Below are 16,661 nucleotides of genomic sequence, written 5' to 3' on the forward strand. Positions count from 1 at the left end.
GTGGTGACCAAATGCTGCTGCTGTTTGATAGCCTATGTGAAATGGGTGTGGCGATCTCAGTCTTACTTCTAGAGAATTGACTTCCGTATGATCACAATCACTGTAACATTTGGAGCTATTTGGCTCCTTGGTTGGCAACATCAAAGACAAAGGATTTAATGGATGGAAATGCTAAACAAACCTCTCACTGTGAGAAGTGGTTCCTGCATGTGTGGGTTATAGCACAGTAACAAGGCTAGTTTGCATTGTTATTGGTCATGCTTATTGTGCCTGACCTGTGAATAAATAAAGGACTTTCAGGGATGTCCAGTCATCACCTGACATCAGCACTGAATTCCCAAAACAAGATGTTGGGGAGAAAATGTCTCCTCTGCTCTCAATGTCAGATTTGTTATATAATCCAAAAGTATTCATCTAAATACATAAGATACCTAATATTAACTGAACAACATTCTGACAAATCTGGTAGAATTGCATGATCTTAATAAAGGATATTAAGTCATTTCTATTGCAAGTCACTTTACTCGCAAAGTTAATATATTGGAAGCCGTACAACTTTGAAATCACCAAGCTAGCTGGCAAGGTAAGGTGCTGCATTTCAGATGAGAGTGTAAATTAAGTAGTTTCTGAAGTCTGTGTATATATCAAATAGTTTATTCTGGGGCTGGCTGGAGATTAAAGACATGTGCATTGAGGGACTGGTAGCCATTGATTATCACTTTACTACAGGTTTTTCTGCTCAGGAAATGAGTTTAATGTAATGCAAAACAAAACTGCTGACACAGTTGTGGATGATACAGTTGTTAGATTCTAGATTATGAAGAGAGGGTTTTTTATATTGTGGCTTTAATTTTTTTCAAAATAAAAACAAGTTAGAGTATACTTTCTTTCTTCCCCAATAAAACCAATATATTTGCAGATATTCTACTTCCAGCCTAGCTGACATTTAAATTTGTTAGTCTGAGATTAGCAATAGTGTTCCCCGACTAGGACAATATATTTAATAGTGCAACCTGGCAGAGATAGGGGCAATATTTTAGTAATATTTAGGACCTCTATATCTATATCTATATAATTTTTACAGATCCATATATATATATATATGGTGGATCTGTAGAAATTAATGAGATTGCATACAGTAAATTGATATCTGATTGGTTGAATGTTACAACCACAACATTTATCTGTGAATTTAGTACAGTAGAAATTTAAAATGGGTAATTTAAGGATAATCTGGTTTCTGGTTGGAGGACACTAGATCTGTTCTTTAAGATAGTAAGAAGGAGCAGGTGTGGTAATGGTCTAGTGAAAATCCATTACTGTTGTGGTCCAACTTCCATCAGATAAAATCTTCATCTACTTAGGCCAGTTCTACACGATAAATGTGCATCATAACTACGTTGCTCAGGGGTGTGAAAAATCCACATCCTTGAGCAATGCAGTTATACAGACCTAACCCCCACTGTAGACAGCTACCGCCTCTTGCAGAGGTGGATTAACTCTGCAGATGGGAAAATAGGAGTATCTTCACTGAAGCACTACAGTGGCGCAGCTGCACCGTTGTCAGTGTAGACCTGCCCTTAGAATACTACTACTTAGACTAGAAGAAACAACACCATAAAACAGTCCAAACAACCTCCTCCCCTTCCCATTTAGACAAAAGGCTTGAAAAAGCCATTAACCTCTTGGAAGCTGAGGGTGTGAGTAAGGAGGCCTTCATGGTGGGGAGAGGGGTGTGTTTTTGTTTTTTTAAATGAAAGTTTAGTTGTGAAATGAGCATGGCAACTCCACTGTGACTCCTGTATGCCCCTCACTTAGCCATATCATCATACCAGGGAAGGGAGCGATAGAGTAATGACGCGCTTCCTCCTCCTGCACCTTCTGGTCACTTTCATACAAGCCAGGATAGTAGAGAGGGGAAGGGACAGAAAAATTTTCCCAGGAGCTAGGCAAAAGTGGATTTTCAAATTTTACAAGATCTTTTTTAGCCAAATGCAGATCTGAAATATGATAACGGTCTGGCAGGGATCAGAGACAATAGTCTAATAGAAATACCAGCCCCTTTCACTTCCCAATAGCAGTGTGCTGACTGCCTCGTATCTGATGCGGTGAAACTTCTCCCTTCCATTGTAGTTGAATTTATCATCTACCTCTCATTAATGGAGAGAGTTCTCAGAATAGTAGGTGTCTGGTAAATTTTTCAAACCCTAACAGCTCTTCAGCATGCAGCCTCTGGATCAGGAGTGATCTAACCAATTTTTGTTCCATTTGACACCAGTGCAGCATCATGCTAACCTCAAAAATTACTTTGACTTGGGGATTGATTTTTTTTTTTTTTTTTTGGTCAGCAATGGCAAACTTCTAATAACTTGCCTATCAACAACTTTTTTTTTTTTTTCCCCTGCTGCAGCAGGATTTTGGAGCTGATGATATAGAAGAGGGGAGAGGGAGTAGGCATTGGGATGATATCTGGGAGGAGCTGGAAGAGGTACGTGGTACTGACCATGCATCCAGGGTTTCAAGGCAGTCCGAGCTCTTCTGCTATATCTCCAAGCTTGAGTGATATATGGGACAACCATGAGACTTACCAGTTTTCCTCTTGACTCTGACAGTAGTGACAAGAGCCAGAACTACCCTTCCTACCAAGTCCAACAAACTGAAATTTGCTGTAAAGGTGGAGAAATTAAGCTATCTTCCGAATTTGAGTTTAATTTAGTTTTTAAAGTTGAGGAGGTGATTGGAAAAGATAATGTTTTAAAAGTTGGAAAATAAAAGCAAAATGAGGGGGAGGGTGATTACAGCTCTGAAGGGGAGATTGAGGGTAGGAAAAGAGAAACTTTTGAGTTACTTACAGTCCCAGTGGGTGGGAAGGAAAGCGGAGTCACTACTACCTTCCCTGTCTCCGGTTGAAGCACTGGTCTAATTGCATCTCTCATTTTGCTCCTTGGCATGCTTACAGCTTCAAGGTCATATTAAGTCACTCTGAGTAAGAGAAATGCCTGCTTCCTACGTAGGATATCTGCCTTACCCCACTAGGCTGATTTCTCTGCATTCTTTTCTGAAGCATTATTGCTTGAACTTATTCTCCTAGCAAGAAACCAAGTTTGACCCTTCTAAGTAAAGTTGGGAGTGCTCTAATTTATTCTGTCTGGTGATTTTGATGGATTTTGCGGGTCGGGGTGGAATTTTTGCAATTTATGCCAAAATTTTGAAGCTAGCATCATTTTGTGTACAATGTACACTTGTGTCCAACACCTTGAGTAATCATTTACCCCCGGGCAAAATGCTTACTCAAACACCATGGTTCTGTTTTATACCCACTTTACACTAGTATAAATGACTACACAAGGCCCATTTTTTCTAGTTAATCTCCACAAAATAACTTCTGGAAGTTTTGAGTTTCCAGGGGTCAGGAATCTATTCACATAAACTTACCTTCAGAGAACAAGAATTATAGATAAGTAATTTTCTCAGTTGCAGTTGTTAGTTGTGATGTGATAACTCAGCTCACCTTCTCCAGGGTCAGATTTTGTCATTTAGCATTTATATATCTTTTTTCATTTTATTTCTTTCACATTTATTTTAAGAAATTAATGAATATGGGTGTGGAAACAATGGAAGACTACAAGCAGATAAAACCTCCCTCTCAACATACTATGAAGAAAAAGAATGTCATCTGTATAACTACACTTCTAGGCAGTTAACAGTTTTAGAATTCCAGCTGGAAAAATTCCCAGTAGTCAAATGCTAGAAGCAATGACCTAGGAGTGAGGATTTATTATTATAATTTACCTGTAAATCTTCTCTAAAGGTAAAAAATTTTGTTCGTGTCCTGACACTTTCCCTAATCCCATGCCAAACTGGCTTCAGTTTGGGTCTCCCTAATAGTAGAGCATTATATTTGAGCCACCAGATTAACCATGATTTAACACTTACATATTTGACTTAATTAGTATGTTCTTCTAGGATTATGGGTTCATATGGTGGTTTTTATTTTTCTCTTTAGCCTAGTGCTATAATTACTGTAATACACTAAACTGCAGAGATAATATACCAGGTTTTGGATGTTTTTTCCCCCTGTAGTCTAGGGTTGCCAACCCTCCAGGATTGTCCTGTGTGATTGCGTTTCTTCAAAGCAAAATAGCTGCAAGTTGGTATTGTCCGCATTAGGCAACAGCCAGGTCAGCACAAGGTCTTATGGGATTATATGGAATTTAATAACTGTAACTGTCATAAATCAGTAATTGTGAGTGGAAGACAATGCATTCCTGCATTCATTTCTTCTGTGTGCGTTTTGGAGACACTGAGCTTTTCCTGTTACTTACATTCTCTCTTCTCTCCGACCCCCCACCCCCCAAAAGTTTCATTTTAGTTTTCCTGCTAAGTGCATTTGCCCATTAGGTAGCATTATAATCTTGTGGTCTAAACGTTAGAGTGCATACACTGCATTTAAGTCCACATTTGCTGTATCTCTTGGGTTGTTGCTAACCTACTGGAAATATACTAATAAGGACACAATCGATGGCACATTTTGCCTAAACAACTATAATGTACTATATAAATCAAGAACCCTGGCACTCCACTCAGAAAGACTGCAGCGGCTATTAGAATTCTGATTGTACACTATGTAAGGCATAAACTAAACTGTCTCCACCTAGAGGCCAAATGCTCTTAGCAGGAAAGCTTTAATGAGATTTGCCCCTTTTGACGATCCGTAGGAAAGCAGGAAGGGGGGTCAGAGACTGACATGCACAGAAGCAGGTGTCAGCATGTGGTGCAGAAAGGTGCATTGTAAGCAGAAACTAACCTAAAATGATAGATAAAAATCTTATAATTTATATAAAAAAAGTAAGGCTCTAGAAAATCTCTTGTGAAGGGGAAAAAAATAAATATCTTTATTCTGTATTTTTTTTTAGGGCTAAATTGTGATTGGTTTGTGTGGCAGTGCAGGGGAGTAAGAGGGTGGAAGGCACCACATTCAGTGTGCACTCTACCATACCTGCACAAGGAGGGAGATGGAGTGAGTAGCTTCCTTGGGGCTTGTACTCTTCTGCCCACCCCTCTGCACATGGACCTGAGAGTGGTAGGGAACAGGAAGTTCCTGGGCTATCCTCCACCCAATACTGTAACCAGCACTGCTGCACCAGAGGACATGCATTGCATCAAGTGCATAATATAGACCAGATGGAGTGTACTTGTTCTCTTTTTCCTTCCCTCCCCAGACTACTGTATTTTTTTAAAGCAGATGTCCTCTGCCTTCACTGGGGCACTGCTCTGTCTAATGCAGGCAAAAAGCCACCAGAGCAGCGCCCAGGGTGCAGCTAAGCAGAGATAAAGCTGCTAGGATCTGAGATTAAAACTGGGTTTTTGCCTTCTCGTGCATCATCACCAGCTTTGATTCTGCAAGCCAAACTATACTCTTTTTACACCGCTGCAACCTCACTGATTTTATAAGCTGTTGCACTGGTGAGTAGATAAGATCTAGCCGTCAGAACATTTCAATACTGGCGATGTGTGGAAAAGGAAAGAACCCAATTTGATTTTAAGATCTCAGAGTGAGTTTGCAGGATTGGTGCGTCATTCTTTGCAGGATTGGTGCTTTCATTCTTGATGCTATGTTCTTCTCCATACTGGGAAAGAGGTTGAGCATCTGCTTCAGAAAAAATTACTAATGTCCTGTGTATCTTCTGAGTAGAGGCATTTCTGAAGTGAACAGCTGATATCCACACAAAACCTGAGTACTGAACTTACTTCACTTGCCCAGAAAGAATGAGAGTGAGCCTAGAATGTTCTGAATGAGCCTCTGTCAAGCAACAAGACCAATCCAGACATGATTTTCTTCACTTACCAATGAGAGGGGAAACTAGGTTTATAATAAGAACTACTGATAAATCCTTAATTAGCAGACCTAAGAGGTGCCACCATAATACTGGAATATATATTTTACAAGATCACATTAAAATGTAAATTCATCTCTGTATTAAAAGTTGAAGTATGTATTATCTTTTGAGCGATTTTAATACATAATTAAGTGAATTAAGATTATCGTAAATCTAATTTGTTTCTATCTGATTTTTCCTTTTTTTATATATATACAGTTGGACAAAGAGAACCTGCGAATGTGATTGTAAAAGAAGAGCTAGCTGAAAACATGGAAGCCATGCCACCAGAATCAACTGATAAGGATGGTGTGGAAGATGGACAGAAAGATGTTCAAGAAGCTAATGAACAGTTGCCACCAGAGGAAGAAAAAGTAGAAGAGCTAGAACAGCCCAGTGAATCTCAGTCTAATGATGTCGGATTTAAAAAAGTCTTTAAATTTGTTGGTTTCAAGTTTACTGTTAAAAAAGATAAGACTGAAAAGTCTGAACCTGTTCAGCTACTGACTGTAAAAAAAGAGGAAGAAGAAGTGGCAGCAAATGGAGCTGGAGATCATAAAGAAGTCAAGATAGAAACAGTGGAGGAAGCAACAGAAAGTGAAGTGACGCACCCTGCAGAAAAAATTGAAGAACCAAAAAGTGAGGAAAGGAAAGATGAATCTCTTCCTGAAAAGGTAGCAGAAAGCCCAAGTGAGGAAGCTGAAGGAAACAAAGAGGCAGAAGGAAAAAAAGAACCTAGCAAGTCATCAGAGTCTCCAACAAATGGATTAGTTAATGAAACCGCATCACCACTAAGAAAATTCTTTACTCAGGGTTGGGCTGGGTTTAGGAAAAAGACAAGTTTTAGGAAACCTAAAGAGGATGAGCAGCAGGCTCCTGAGAAAGAAAAGGAAGAGCAAGAAAGGGAAGTGGCAGAGATCACAGTAGAAGCAAGTGAGAAGGAGAAAACTGAGAAAGAAAAGGAAGAGCAAGAAAGGGAAGTGGCAGAGATCCCAGTAGAAGCAAGTGAGAAGGAGAAAACTGAGAAAGAAAAGGAAGAGCAAGAAAGGGAAGTGGCAGAGATCCCAGTAGAAGCAAGTTTGAAGGAGGAAGTTGTTATTCCTTCTGAACAGTCACTTCCACAAGAGACCACTGAAAGTGTAAACAAGGAATCTGAACTGTCCTTTGAAGAAAAAGTAGACCTATCTCCTGAAGAAAAACCAAAACCAGTGAAAGAATGTAAAATATCCTTAGAAGAAAAAGTTGAAATACACTTTGAAGAGAAATCTGAACTACCAGCTCCCATGACCATGGAAATATTTGGTGAAAAATTAGAAAAATCTAAAGGCAGATCTAAAGAAGAATATGAACCTGTAGCTCCAAAGACAGCAGAAGTATTTGGTGAAAAAATTGAGAAATCTGAACCAAAAGCTCCACTGGCAACTGAAATCTTTGATGAAAAGTTAGAGACAGAGGAAGAAGTTCATGTTAGCACTACAGAAGAGAAAGAGGTAAAGATAGAACAGATGCCCTCCTCAGCTTCTGAACAATCAGTTGAAGGAGATGGTGAGCTACAAAAAATTCAACCCACTGAGGAACAAATACAAGCCAAAGAAACAGTATGCATAGTAGTAGACGACCACATCAAGCAAACAGAACCAAGCACTGAAGATGCAGCTGCATGTAAGCCTCTAGACGGCATCACAACTGAGGTTGAACTGTTGTCATCACAAGAAAGAGCCAAAGTGCAAGGCAGCCCCTTAAAGAAACTTTTTACAGGAACTGGCTTAAAGAAGCTTTCTGGAAAGAAACATAAAGGAAAGAGAGAAGAAACTAAGCCAGGGGAACAAGCAGAACAAATTCAACATTTAGCTGATTCCCCAGAAAGTCCAGAAGAACAAAAGGCAGAGAGCTCTGCCTCTTCACCTGAAGAATCAACAGAGCCTCCTTCTGTGGAGAAAGCCACAGATGCAACGCGGGTCACTGAAACTGAAGGAGTAATTTCAGATGTAGAGAGGAAAAGAGAGTGTGTAACTCCTTGGGCATCATTTAAAAAGATGGTGACTCCCAAGAAACGTGTCAGAAGGCCTTCTGAAAGTGACAAAGAAGAAGAAATTGATAAGGCAAAGAGTGCTACCTTGTCTTCTACTGAAAGTGCAGTCTCTGAAAATCAGGAAGAAACTAAAGTAAATGGTGAGGAGCAGAAGCTAGAAAAAAGCATAGAAGAGCCAAAACGAAAGGTTGATACTTCTGTATCATGGGAAGCCTTAATTTGTGTAGGCTCCTCTAAGAAAAGAGCTAGGAAATCGTCCTCTTCTGATGAGGAAGTAGGACAGAGGCTTGCTCAAGAAGGCCAAAAAATAGATGAAGTTGGCCAAAGCAAAGAAACTGCACCAGACATGATCCTAACTAGTTCCCAAGAAAGTGATCAAGGACAAGGAAGTTCCTCACCAGAACAAGCTGGGAGTCCATCTGAAGGAGAGGGTGTTTCAACCTGGGAATCATTTAAAAGGCTAGTCACTCCAAGAAGAAAATCCAAAACCAAAATGGAAGAAAGAACTGAAGAATCTGTGTTAGTTTCCAGCATAGAACATTCTACTTCAGATGGTGAACCTGGAAAAGAAGAAACATGGGTTTCATTAAAAAAATTAATACCTGGTCGTCGGAAGAAAAAGTCAGATGGGAAGCCAGAACAAGCTTGTGTTGAGGAAGCTGGAGAAGAGATGACAGAAACCAATGAAGAAGACTCTGATGTTCCAGCTGTTGTTCCTTTATCTGAGTACGAAGCAGCTGAACAAGAGAAAATTGAGGCCCAACAAGCAACACAAGCTGAGGCAATAAGGGTAGAAAGTTTAGATGAAAAGAGAGCTGAAAAATTAGAAGATACCTTAATTATTGAACAATCTAATGAAGGACTGGTTCATGCAGTTACTGTGACTGTTGTAGAGGGAGAGAGAGCAGTTACCAGTATTGAAGAAAGGTCACCATCTTGGATATCTGCTACTGTGACAGAGTCCATTGAACAGGAAAAAGATGATGAAGAACAAACTGAGCAGATATTTGAAACTGAAGTTGTTGTAGAAAAGACAGTGGTGGTTACTAAAACTTTGCCAGAGTTGAGAAAGGATATTAGTGATGATACTATAGTAAGTGAGCTGGAGTTAACCTCAGAAGCATTGACAGCACTGGAAGAGGCAACAGAAGTTTCCTGTGGTGAAGAAGCCACAGAAGTATCCCTTGCAGAGGAGACGACTGAAATGGTTTCTGCTGTGTCACAGTTAACTGAATCCCCAGATACTACAGAAGAAGTTACACCTGTGCAAGAGCTAGAAGGGACTGAGCAAAATTTAGAAGAATTAAATAAACAAACACAGGACATTCTAGAGGAAGTTGTAGAAAGAGTGAAGCTATCAGATGAAGTACAGATGATTAGTGAAAGAACTGTAACAGTCATTCAGTCAGTGCAGAAAATTGGATCTGAAATGAAAGATGAAGCTAATGAAGTTACAGTCATATGCAAAGAAACTGTGTTGGTTGAACAGTCCTTAAAGAAAGAAGAACCTAAAGAGGCTGACATTCAACATATGGAAAGTGCAGGAAGTGTTCAAGGTAGAAATGAAGCTGACGAAAGTGTTCTACAGGAAGTGTCAGAGATGAGTGAAAAGTGTGCAGTGATGAAGGAACACACAGAAGAAGCTAAAAGTCTGGATAGATTGGCAGATGAAAGTCAGTGGCAAGAAACTGAACAAGCATTTATAGAAAGACATGAAGAAACGTCTGAAGTAGAAAGGATTCTAGAGAAATGTAAATTGAAAGAGGAGGAATTTTACAATGGTGTCACAATAACTACCAATGCAGAACATGAAGTGAAAGCTGAGTATGTTACAGTAGTAAAACAACAAGAAATTTCAACTGAAGGGGCCAAAGTGAATTTAATAGAAATAATTCCAGGTGAAATCACAGATGAAGATGCTCCGGAAGTGGATGGATCTGAAAGTGAAACACATGAAGCAAAGCTTGAGCTGTCCCAGGAATTTAAACAAGTGGTGGACATGGTGCCTAACTTAGAATCAAAATGCATGAAAGTAACTGTAACAGAAGCCCCTTTGCAGAGTGAGGCAGAAGATGCCATGCTCACTTTGGAATCAAAACATTCAGAAGCAACTGCAGCTCAGTCCCCCATACCAAGTGAGGGGACTGACATCCCAGTGCAGAGTGAAAGGGAACATGCCAGGGAGGCCTTAGAACCAAGAAGCACAGAAGCACTTGTAGATGAGGCCCCTGTGCAGAGTGGGGTAACTGAGGCTCCTGTGAAGAAAGAGGTGCAAGATGCTGTGCTTATCTTAGAATCAGAATGCACTGAAGCAGTTGCAGCTGAAGCTCCAGTGCAGAGTGATGTGACTGAGGCTTCTGTGCAAAGTGAGGGGCAAGATGCTATGCTTAGCTTGGAATCAAAGGGCACTGAGGCCACTGTACAGAGGGAGGTGACTGAGGCCACCATGCAGAGTGAGGTGGAAGGAATTGCTACTGAGGGGGTGATGCAGAGTGAGGTAACTGAGGCTCCTGTGAAGAAAGAGATGGAAGATGCTGTGCTTATCTTAGAATCAGAATGCACTGAAACAGTTTCATCTGAGGCTCCAATGCAGAGGGATGTGACTGAGGCCGCTGTGCAGAGTGGGGTGGAAGATGCCGCGCATATTGTAGAAAAAGAATGCACAGAAGCACTGGCAAGTGAGGTGCAAGATGCCGTGCTTCTCTTGGAATCAGAATGCACAGAAACAATTGCTGCTGAGGCCACTGTGCAGAGTGAGGTAACTGAGGAGGCCACAGTGCAGAATGAGGTGGAAGAAATTGCCCCTGCGGCCACAGTGCAGAACGAGGTGCACGATTCCATGCTTACCTTAGAATCAAAATGCACAGAAATCACTGCTCTAGAGACCACCATGAAGAGCGAGGGAACTGAGATTCCTATGCAGAGTGAGATGGAAGATGCCCTGCTTTCCTTAGAATCAAAATGCACAGACGCAATTGTAACTGGGGCTGCCGTGCAGAGTGGGGTAACTGAGGCACCTGTGAAGAGAGAGGTAGAAGATGCTGCGCTTACCTTAGAATCAGAACACACTGAAGCAGTTGCAGCTGAGGCTCCCATGCAGAATGATGTAGAAGATGCCCCATCTAAATTAGAATCAGAATACCCGGGGGCAGTTGTAAATGGGGCCCCTCTACAGAGTCCTAAAGAACTGCCTGTATATGAAATGGGAGATAAAGAGGAGCCCATGGAAGCAAAACAAATACTTCTGCTGCCTGCTACAAGTTCAAATGACAATCAGCGAGAGGAAACCAAGTTTGAGCTAATGATGGAAATTGAAAAAGATTTGTTTGAATCTGGAAAATTGGAACTTGCAAGTGGGGATAAACTTTATTTGACTCCAGTGCAGCAAGAGATTTTAGCTGTGCAGCTGGAAGATACTGGCTCACCCATTCCTAGTGTTGAAAGCTCGGAGGCTCAGAAAGCATCTGTGCCTGTAACAGCTGCAGCAATTGAAGAACAAATCATTGCAGAAACTGTAACATCTATGGAAAGCTCAGCTGAAACTTTGAAGCCTTTAGCAGCAGTGCCTGAAAAACTGTTTTCTGATCTAGTCCAAGATGTTACCATTGCTCATTCAGGATTTGAGGCTGCGGGCGGTAGGAGTGAAGAAACTGCAACAATGTCAGTATCAGAGATGACCGCTGCAATCGTGAATGGAATAACTGAGGCAGCAACAAGCTGTACACAACCTGATTTGGTCAAAAAAGATTACGTGGATGATGCAACACAGTCAGAGTGTAGGGAAGAAGCTGAGAAAAAAATAGTTTCTCAAGATAAAAAAAGCCCATCTCTAACCCACGTAGAATTCGAAAAAGATATTGTTCAGTCTGTCACTGTAGAATCTCAGAGTACAAAAATTGTATTAAAGATCATTCAGACTGCTGTTGACAAACTTGAGAGAACAGAAGAGCCAGCTGCTGTGTGCATGGCATCTGAATCACAGCAGCAGATTGAATCAGCAGATGGAAGTCAAAAAGGTATAAATATATCTGAAGTTCAGGAAAGTGTACAGGCTCATCAGCAGCTTCTTGTAAAAGGTGAAAAGACAATAGAGGGTAAAGAACAAGAGTTCCAGCAACCAAGTACAGTCAAACATACTATTTTAACACAGTCTGCAGAGAAACAAGCTACTCTAGAACAAACTGAAGATGTGCCATTAATTTCTGATTTGTCAAAAGAAGGAGAAATTCAGGATTCAGGAAAGATTATAGCTGTCCCTGAAGGTGTTTCAAGTGAAAGTTTAGGGGCTCAAAAATCAGCGATAGATATGAGTGTTTCAGAAGACTTATCCAAAGAGACAAGAACAGACCAACCAAAGCTAAAGGAAAATGAAGCTGGGCAGACTGTGGCCACCCAAGAGAAATATATGATTCAGCAAACACATATAGAAAGGAAGGAAGACAAACATAGCCAACCAGTGGAAGACATGAAGAGACACACAGAGGAAGATGTAAATAATCAAGAATATGCATCTTGTGGGAGTCCACAATCAAAGTCAGAGCTCACCAAATCTTGAGGCCCAATGTAAGTAGCATTTTCATTACTTATTTTTGGTAGAATTATTCAGAATCTTTTCATTTTTTCATAGTTACTGATTTGATACTGTGTAGTGCCTTGTGTAGTGCCTTTTGCAAACGTCGAAGACCTCCTCAGGATTGCAAACCAGGGACCAGATTTTCAGATTATTTTGCCTAACTTGAGACACCTAGACCCATATTGGTTGAAACTATAGTAAAGAACAGAATTACCAGACACACAGATGACCACAATCTGTTGGGGAAGAGTCAACACCCCTTTTGTAAAGGGAAATCATGTCTCATCAATCTTTATTAGAATTCTTTGGACAAGGGTGATCCAGTGGATACAGTGTACTTGGACTCTCAGAAAGCCTTTGACACGGTGTCACAGGGCGGCACAAGTTTTCTTCCCCTTGTCCCTGCGCTCTGTGCTTGGGCTGGCAAAAGAAAGGGTCTCGGACACCTCTTGCAGGTGCTTCACCCGTGTTTTTATTTACAGGGGCTGTACAGTCCCAATTTCTCCCAACACCGGTCCCCGCTCCGACCCCTCACTGGGTCCCTTGGCCTTTGAGGCTTGTGTCAGCCAGCAGAGACAGAGCCTCAACCCTCCTATCCTGCCTGGCTAGCCTACCCCCTTGAGCTCTTCCCTGGGTTTATATTTCTTCCCAGTCAGCAGCCCAGCGGGTTCCACTTGTCTCAGCAGATTACACTGAGCCCGCCCTCATTAGGGCCTGCAGCTGGGCTCCCGGCTAAGGGACTTGGCCCACGTACCCGGCCACCCTACAGGGAAGCAGGGGGAAGCTGGCTCTTTAGCAGGGCATCCAAAGGTTTTATACCACTGCCCTGCAATACACGGTCTCTCACCAAAGGCTCTTAAGCAGAGTAAGCAGTCATGGGATAAGAGGGAAGGATCTCATGGATCAGTAACCGGTTAAAAGAAAACAAAGGGTAGAAATAAATGGTCAGTTTTCAGAATGGAGGGATCTAAACTGGATCCAGTGCTGTTCAACATATAAATGATCTGGGAAAAGGGATGAACAATGAGGTGGCAAAATTTGCAGAAGGTACAAAATTACTCAAGATAGTTAAATCCAAAGCAGACTGTAAAGAGTTACAAAGGGATCTCACAAAACTGGACAACCAATTGGCAGATGAAATTTAATGTTGATAAATGCAAAGTAATGCATATTGGAAAACAATCCCAACTATACCTACAAAATGATGGGATCTAAATCAGCTGTTAGTACTCAAGAAAGAGATCTTGGAGTCATTGTGGATAGTTCTCTGAAAACATCCACTCAGTGGGGCAGTGGCAGTGAAAAAAGCTAACCAAATCTTAGGAACCATTAGGAAAGGGATAGCTAATAAAGACACACAATATCATTGTGTCATTATATATTTCCATGGTACGCCCACACCTTGAATACTGTGGATAGTTCTGGTCACCACATCTCAAAAAAGTTTATTAGAATTTTAAAAGGTATAGAGAAGGGCAACAAAAATGATGAAAGGTATGGAACAGCTTCTGTATACAGAGAGATTAAAAAGACTGGGTCTTTTCAGTTTGGAAAAGAGATGACTAAGGGGGATATAATAGAGGTCTATACAATCGTGAATGATGTGGACGTGAATAAGGAAGCAGTATTTACTCCTTAATAATAATTAAAAAAACCAACCAGGGTCACCCAATGAAATTAATAGGCAGCAGGTTTAAAACAAAAGGAAGTACTTCTTCACACAATGGACAGTCAACCTGTGGAACTCATTTCCAGGTGATGTTGTGAAGGGCAAAACTATAATGGGGTTCCAAAAAGAAGTAGATTAGTTCATGGAGGATAGGTCCATCAATGGCTATTAGCCAAGATGGTCGGGGCAACCACATGGTCTGGGTGTCCCTTGTCTCGGATTGCCAGAAGCTGGGCGTGAACAACAGGGGATGGATTACTCATTGCTTGCCTGTTCTTTCATTCCCTCTGGGGAACCTGGCATTAGCCATGGTCAGAAGACAGGCAACTGGGCCAGCTGGAGCATCGGTCTGACACAGTATGGCCATTATGTTCCTATCTAGAAATGTAAATAAGGAGCCTTATTTTTCAAGGTTGTTGAGTAATCATGGGTTCCACTGTCAACAAGAGAACCTGCACCTCTGAAAATGAGGCCACTTTTATTCAGCAGAAGCAACAAATCTTTTTGGATGAGATGTAAAGCAGAGGTCTTGAACAGCTGTACTAGTCAACTTCCTGGGTAATTATTCTCCACTTGCCTACTGTATTATCCTTCACCTGCTGTCCCCCATCAGTGCCAACTGAAGCTGTGCACACTCAACACCTTGGAAAATCAGAACGCTTTTATTCAGGTGCAGCACAGCACTGTTTCTCTTCTAAACACAGTGAGAGAGCTATTCCTCCTCTTTCTGCCTTGGGGGAGCCGTGCTCTCCTACTTGGGTAGTACAGTGAGAGTTTGCTCCACTTCTTGTTTCAGTCTTCGCTCATCAGTGAATAGGGGGGAATTCCAGTAATAATCCTGGAGGTAATATGGGACATGCAGCTATATTACTGTCACCTTACAAGCTAAGCAAGTTGATCCGTATCTAGTCAGTACTTGGATGGGAGACTTCCAAGGAAAACCCAGTTGCTGCAGACAATGCTGATAATTCAGTAGTGGCTGTCTTTCCTCTGGCTCAGGACTAAACTGTTGATATGGAATGAGACAGAAAACAGAAGTTCTAAGCGTTTCTATTGCCATTGTCATTTTGCCTCTGAAAATTAGAGGCCAAATCATCAACTGGTGTAAATCAGTGTTAAGCTGTCCTAATTTATGTTAGGATGTGAACTGAGATTTCCAGAAAAATGTAACCAGGGAACTGGCTAATTTCCAAGCTTAAGAGGTAGCCACTTGAGTGTTGGACACCTGGGAGGAGGGCCGGTTTCTAGCCACTGGAAGATGGGTCTGCTTTCAGGACTCTTGAAAGGAAAAACTCACACCTACTCATCCTTTGCTGGGAGTTTCCTCCTTCTCAGCTTATGTTCCTAATGTGACCCTGCTTACCTTGCTACTGGTACCCAGCCGTCCTGTTTGGCTGGAAAGCAGCGGTGCAAAAGCCAGTACAAACTGTGAAGCAAACTGGGATAATGAGGCTGTGATGCCACCACCTTTCTGTTGTATTAGAGTTCTGTGGAAGTGAGAAAAGTATTCTCTTCAGAGCAAGAACAGAGCAAGAACTCCGAGTGAGGTGGGGATTCTTCTAGGAAATGAAAACAAGGGATGAAGTACTGAAAAAGAATCCCTTCAGTGTAGAAAAACTCTAAAAGCTCTACAAACACAGTAGGGAAATACAGCCACCTCTTATATAAAACTCCAGTCAGTGCTGGATAATTATGAGCCACCTGATAATAACAAATCAGTGCAGCCATGTCATTTAAGCTTCTGCGATGTGAGTGTTAAAAATAATTAACATGTCAAAATAGCTTTCAGAATTTAAACAGTATCTTTAACTAGAATAATCCAGCTATACAGACTTGTGTGTTGACTTGCCTTTGATAGCTCAGTGGTTTGAGCATTGGCCTGCTAAACCCAGGGTTGTGAGCTCAATTCTTGAGGGGGCCATGTAGGGATCTGGGGCAAAAATTGGGATTGGTGCTGCTTTGAGCAGGGGGTTGGACTAGATGACCTCCTGAGGTCCCTTCCAACCCTGATATTCTATGATTCTAAGAACTGAAACAAACTGGAGAAGGTGAAAGTTCAAGTTGAGCTGTTTATGCCCAGAAAATTTGCATGGATTCTACAATGGGTTAGCTCATGGTGAAGCATTTGAGTTTCCAGGGTAATTTGGAAGAGGGCCCATTTATCTGTCTTCCCCAAATATGAAGTTAGTTGGACAAAGAGTTACTGAATTATGGTATCTTAAATTGTGTTAATCACTTTTTGCCATTTTCATAAAAAACCATGGAACAGAAGAGAGAGAGATAGTTTAACTGATTTTTCAGGTCTCCTATTTCTGATGTAGAGTACAAGACAAAGTTTTGGTGGCTACATTCCAATTTTAAGTCTTCAGATTTAAATTAGTAATGTCAGAATGATACCTCAATCCAGAAGAGGTTACAATAGGCTGTCAAATGACCGCAGGAGTCTAAGGTCACTTATAATCCAATCACTAGGGTAACTTGAATGTAGAAAAGAGAATGTTTACCAGT

The 16,661-nt window shown here is 41.2% G+C and overlaps 1 protein-coding gene across 1 annotated transcript in view; it reads left to right on the plus strand.

Annotated features, from left to right (window-relative positions):
* AKAP12 (A-kinase anchoring protein 12) overlaps positions 1-16,661 on the plus strand; it is a 132,884-nt gene that overhangs the window by 110,765 nt on the left and 5,458 nt on the right. Inside the window, exon 3 of the mRNA XM_073337656.1 lies at positions 6,099-12,474. Within this exon, the coding sequence (XP_073193757.1) occupies positions 6,099-12,466 (6,368 nt within the window). The 3' untranslated portion in view covers positions 12,467-12,474. The remainder of the gene's footprint in view (positions 1-6,098; positions 12,475-16,661) is intronic.

The sequence above is a fragment of the Lepidochelys kempii genome, chromosome 3 (assembly GCF_965140265.1).
Source record: "Lepidochelys kempii isolate rLepKem1 chromosome 3, rLepKem1.hap2, whole genome shotgun sequence".
Taxonomy (NCBI): domain Eukaryota; kingdom Metazoa; phylum Chordata; order Testudines; family Cheloniidae; genus Lepidochelys; species Lepidochelys kempii.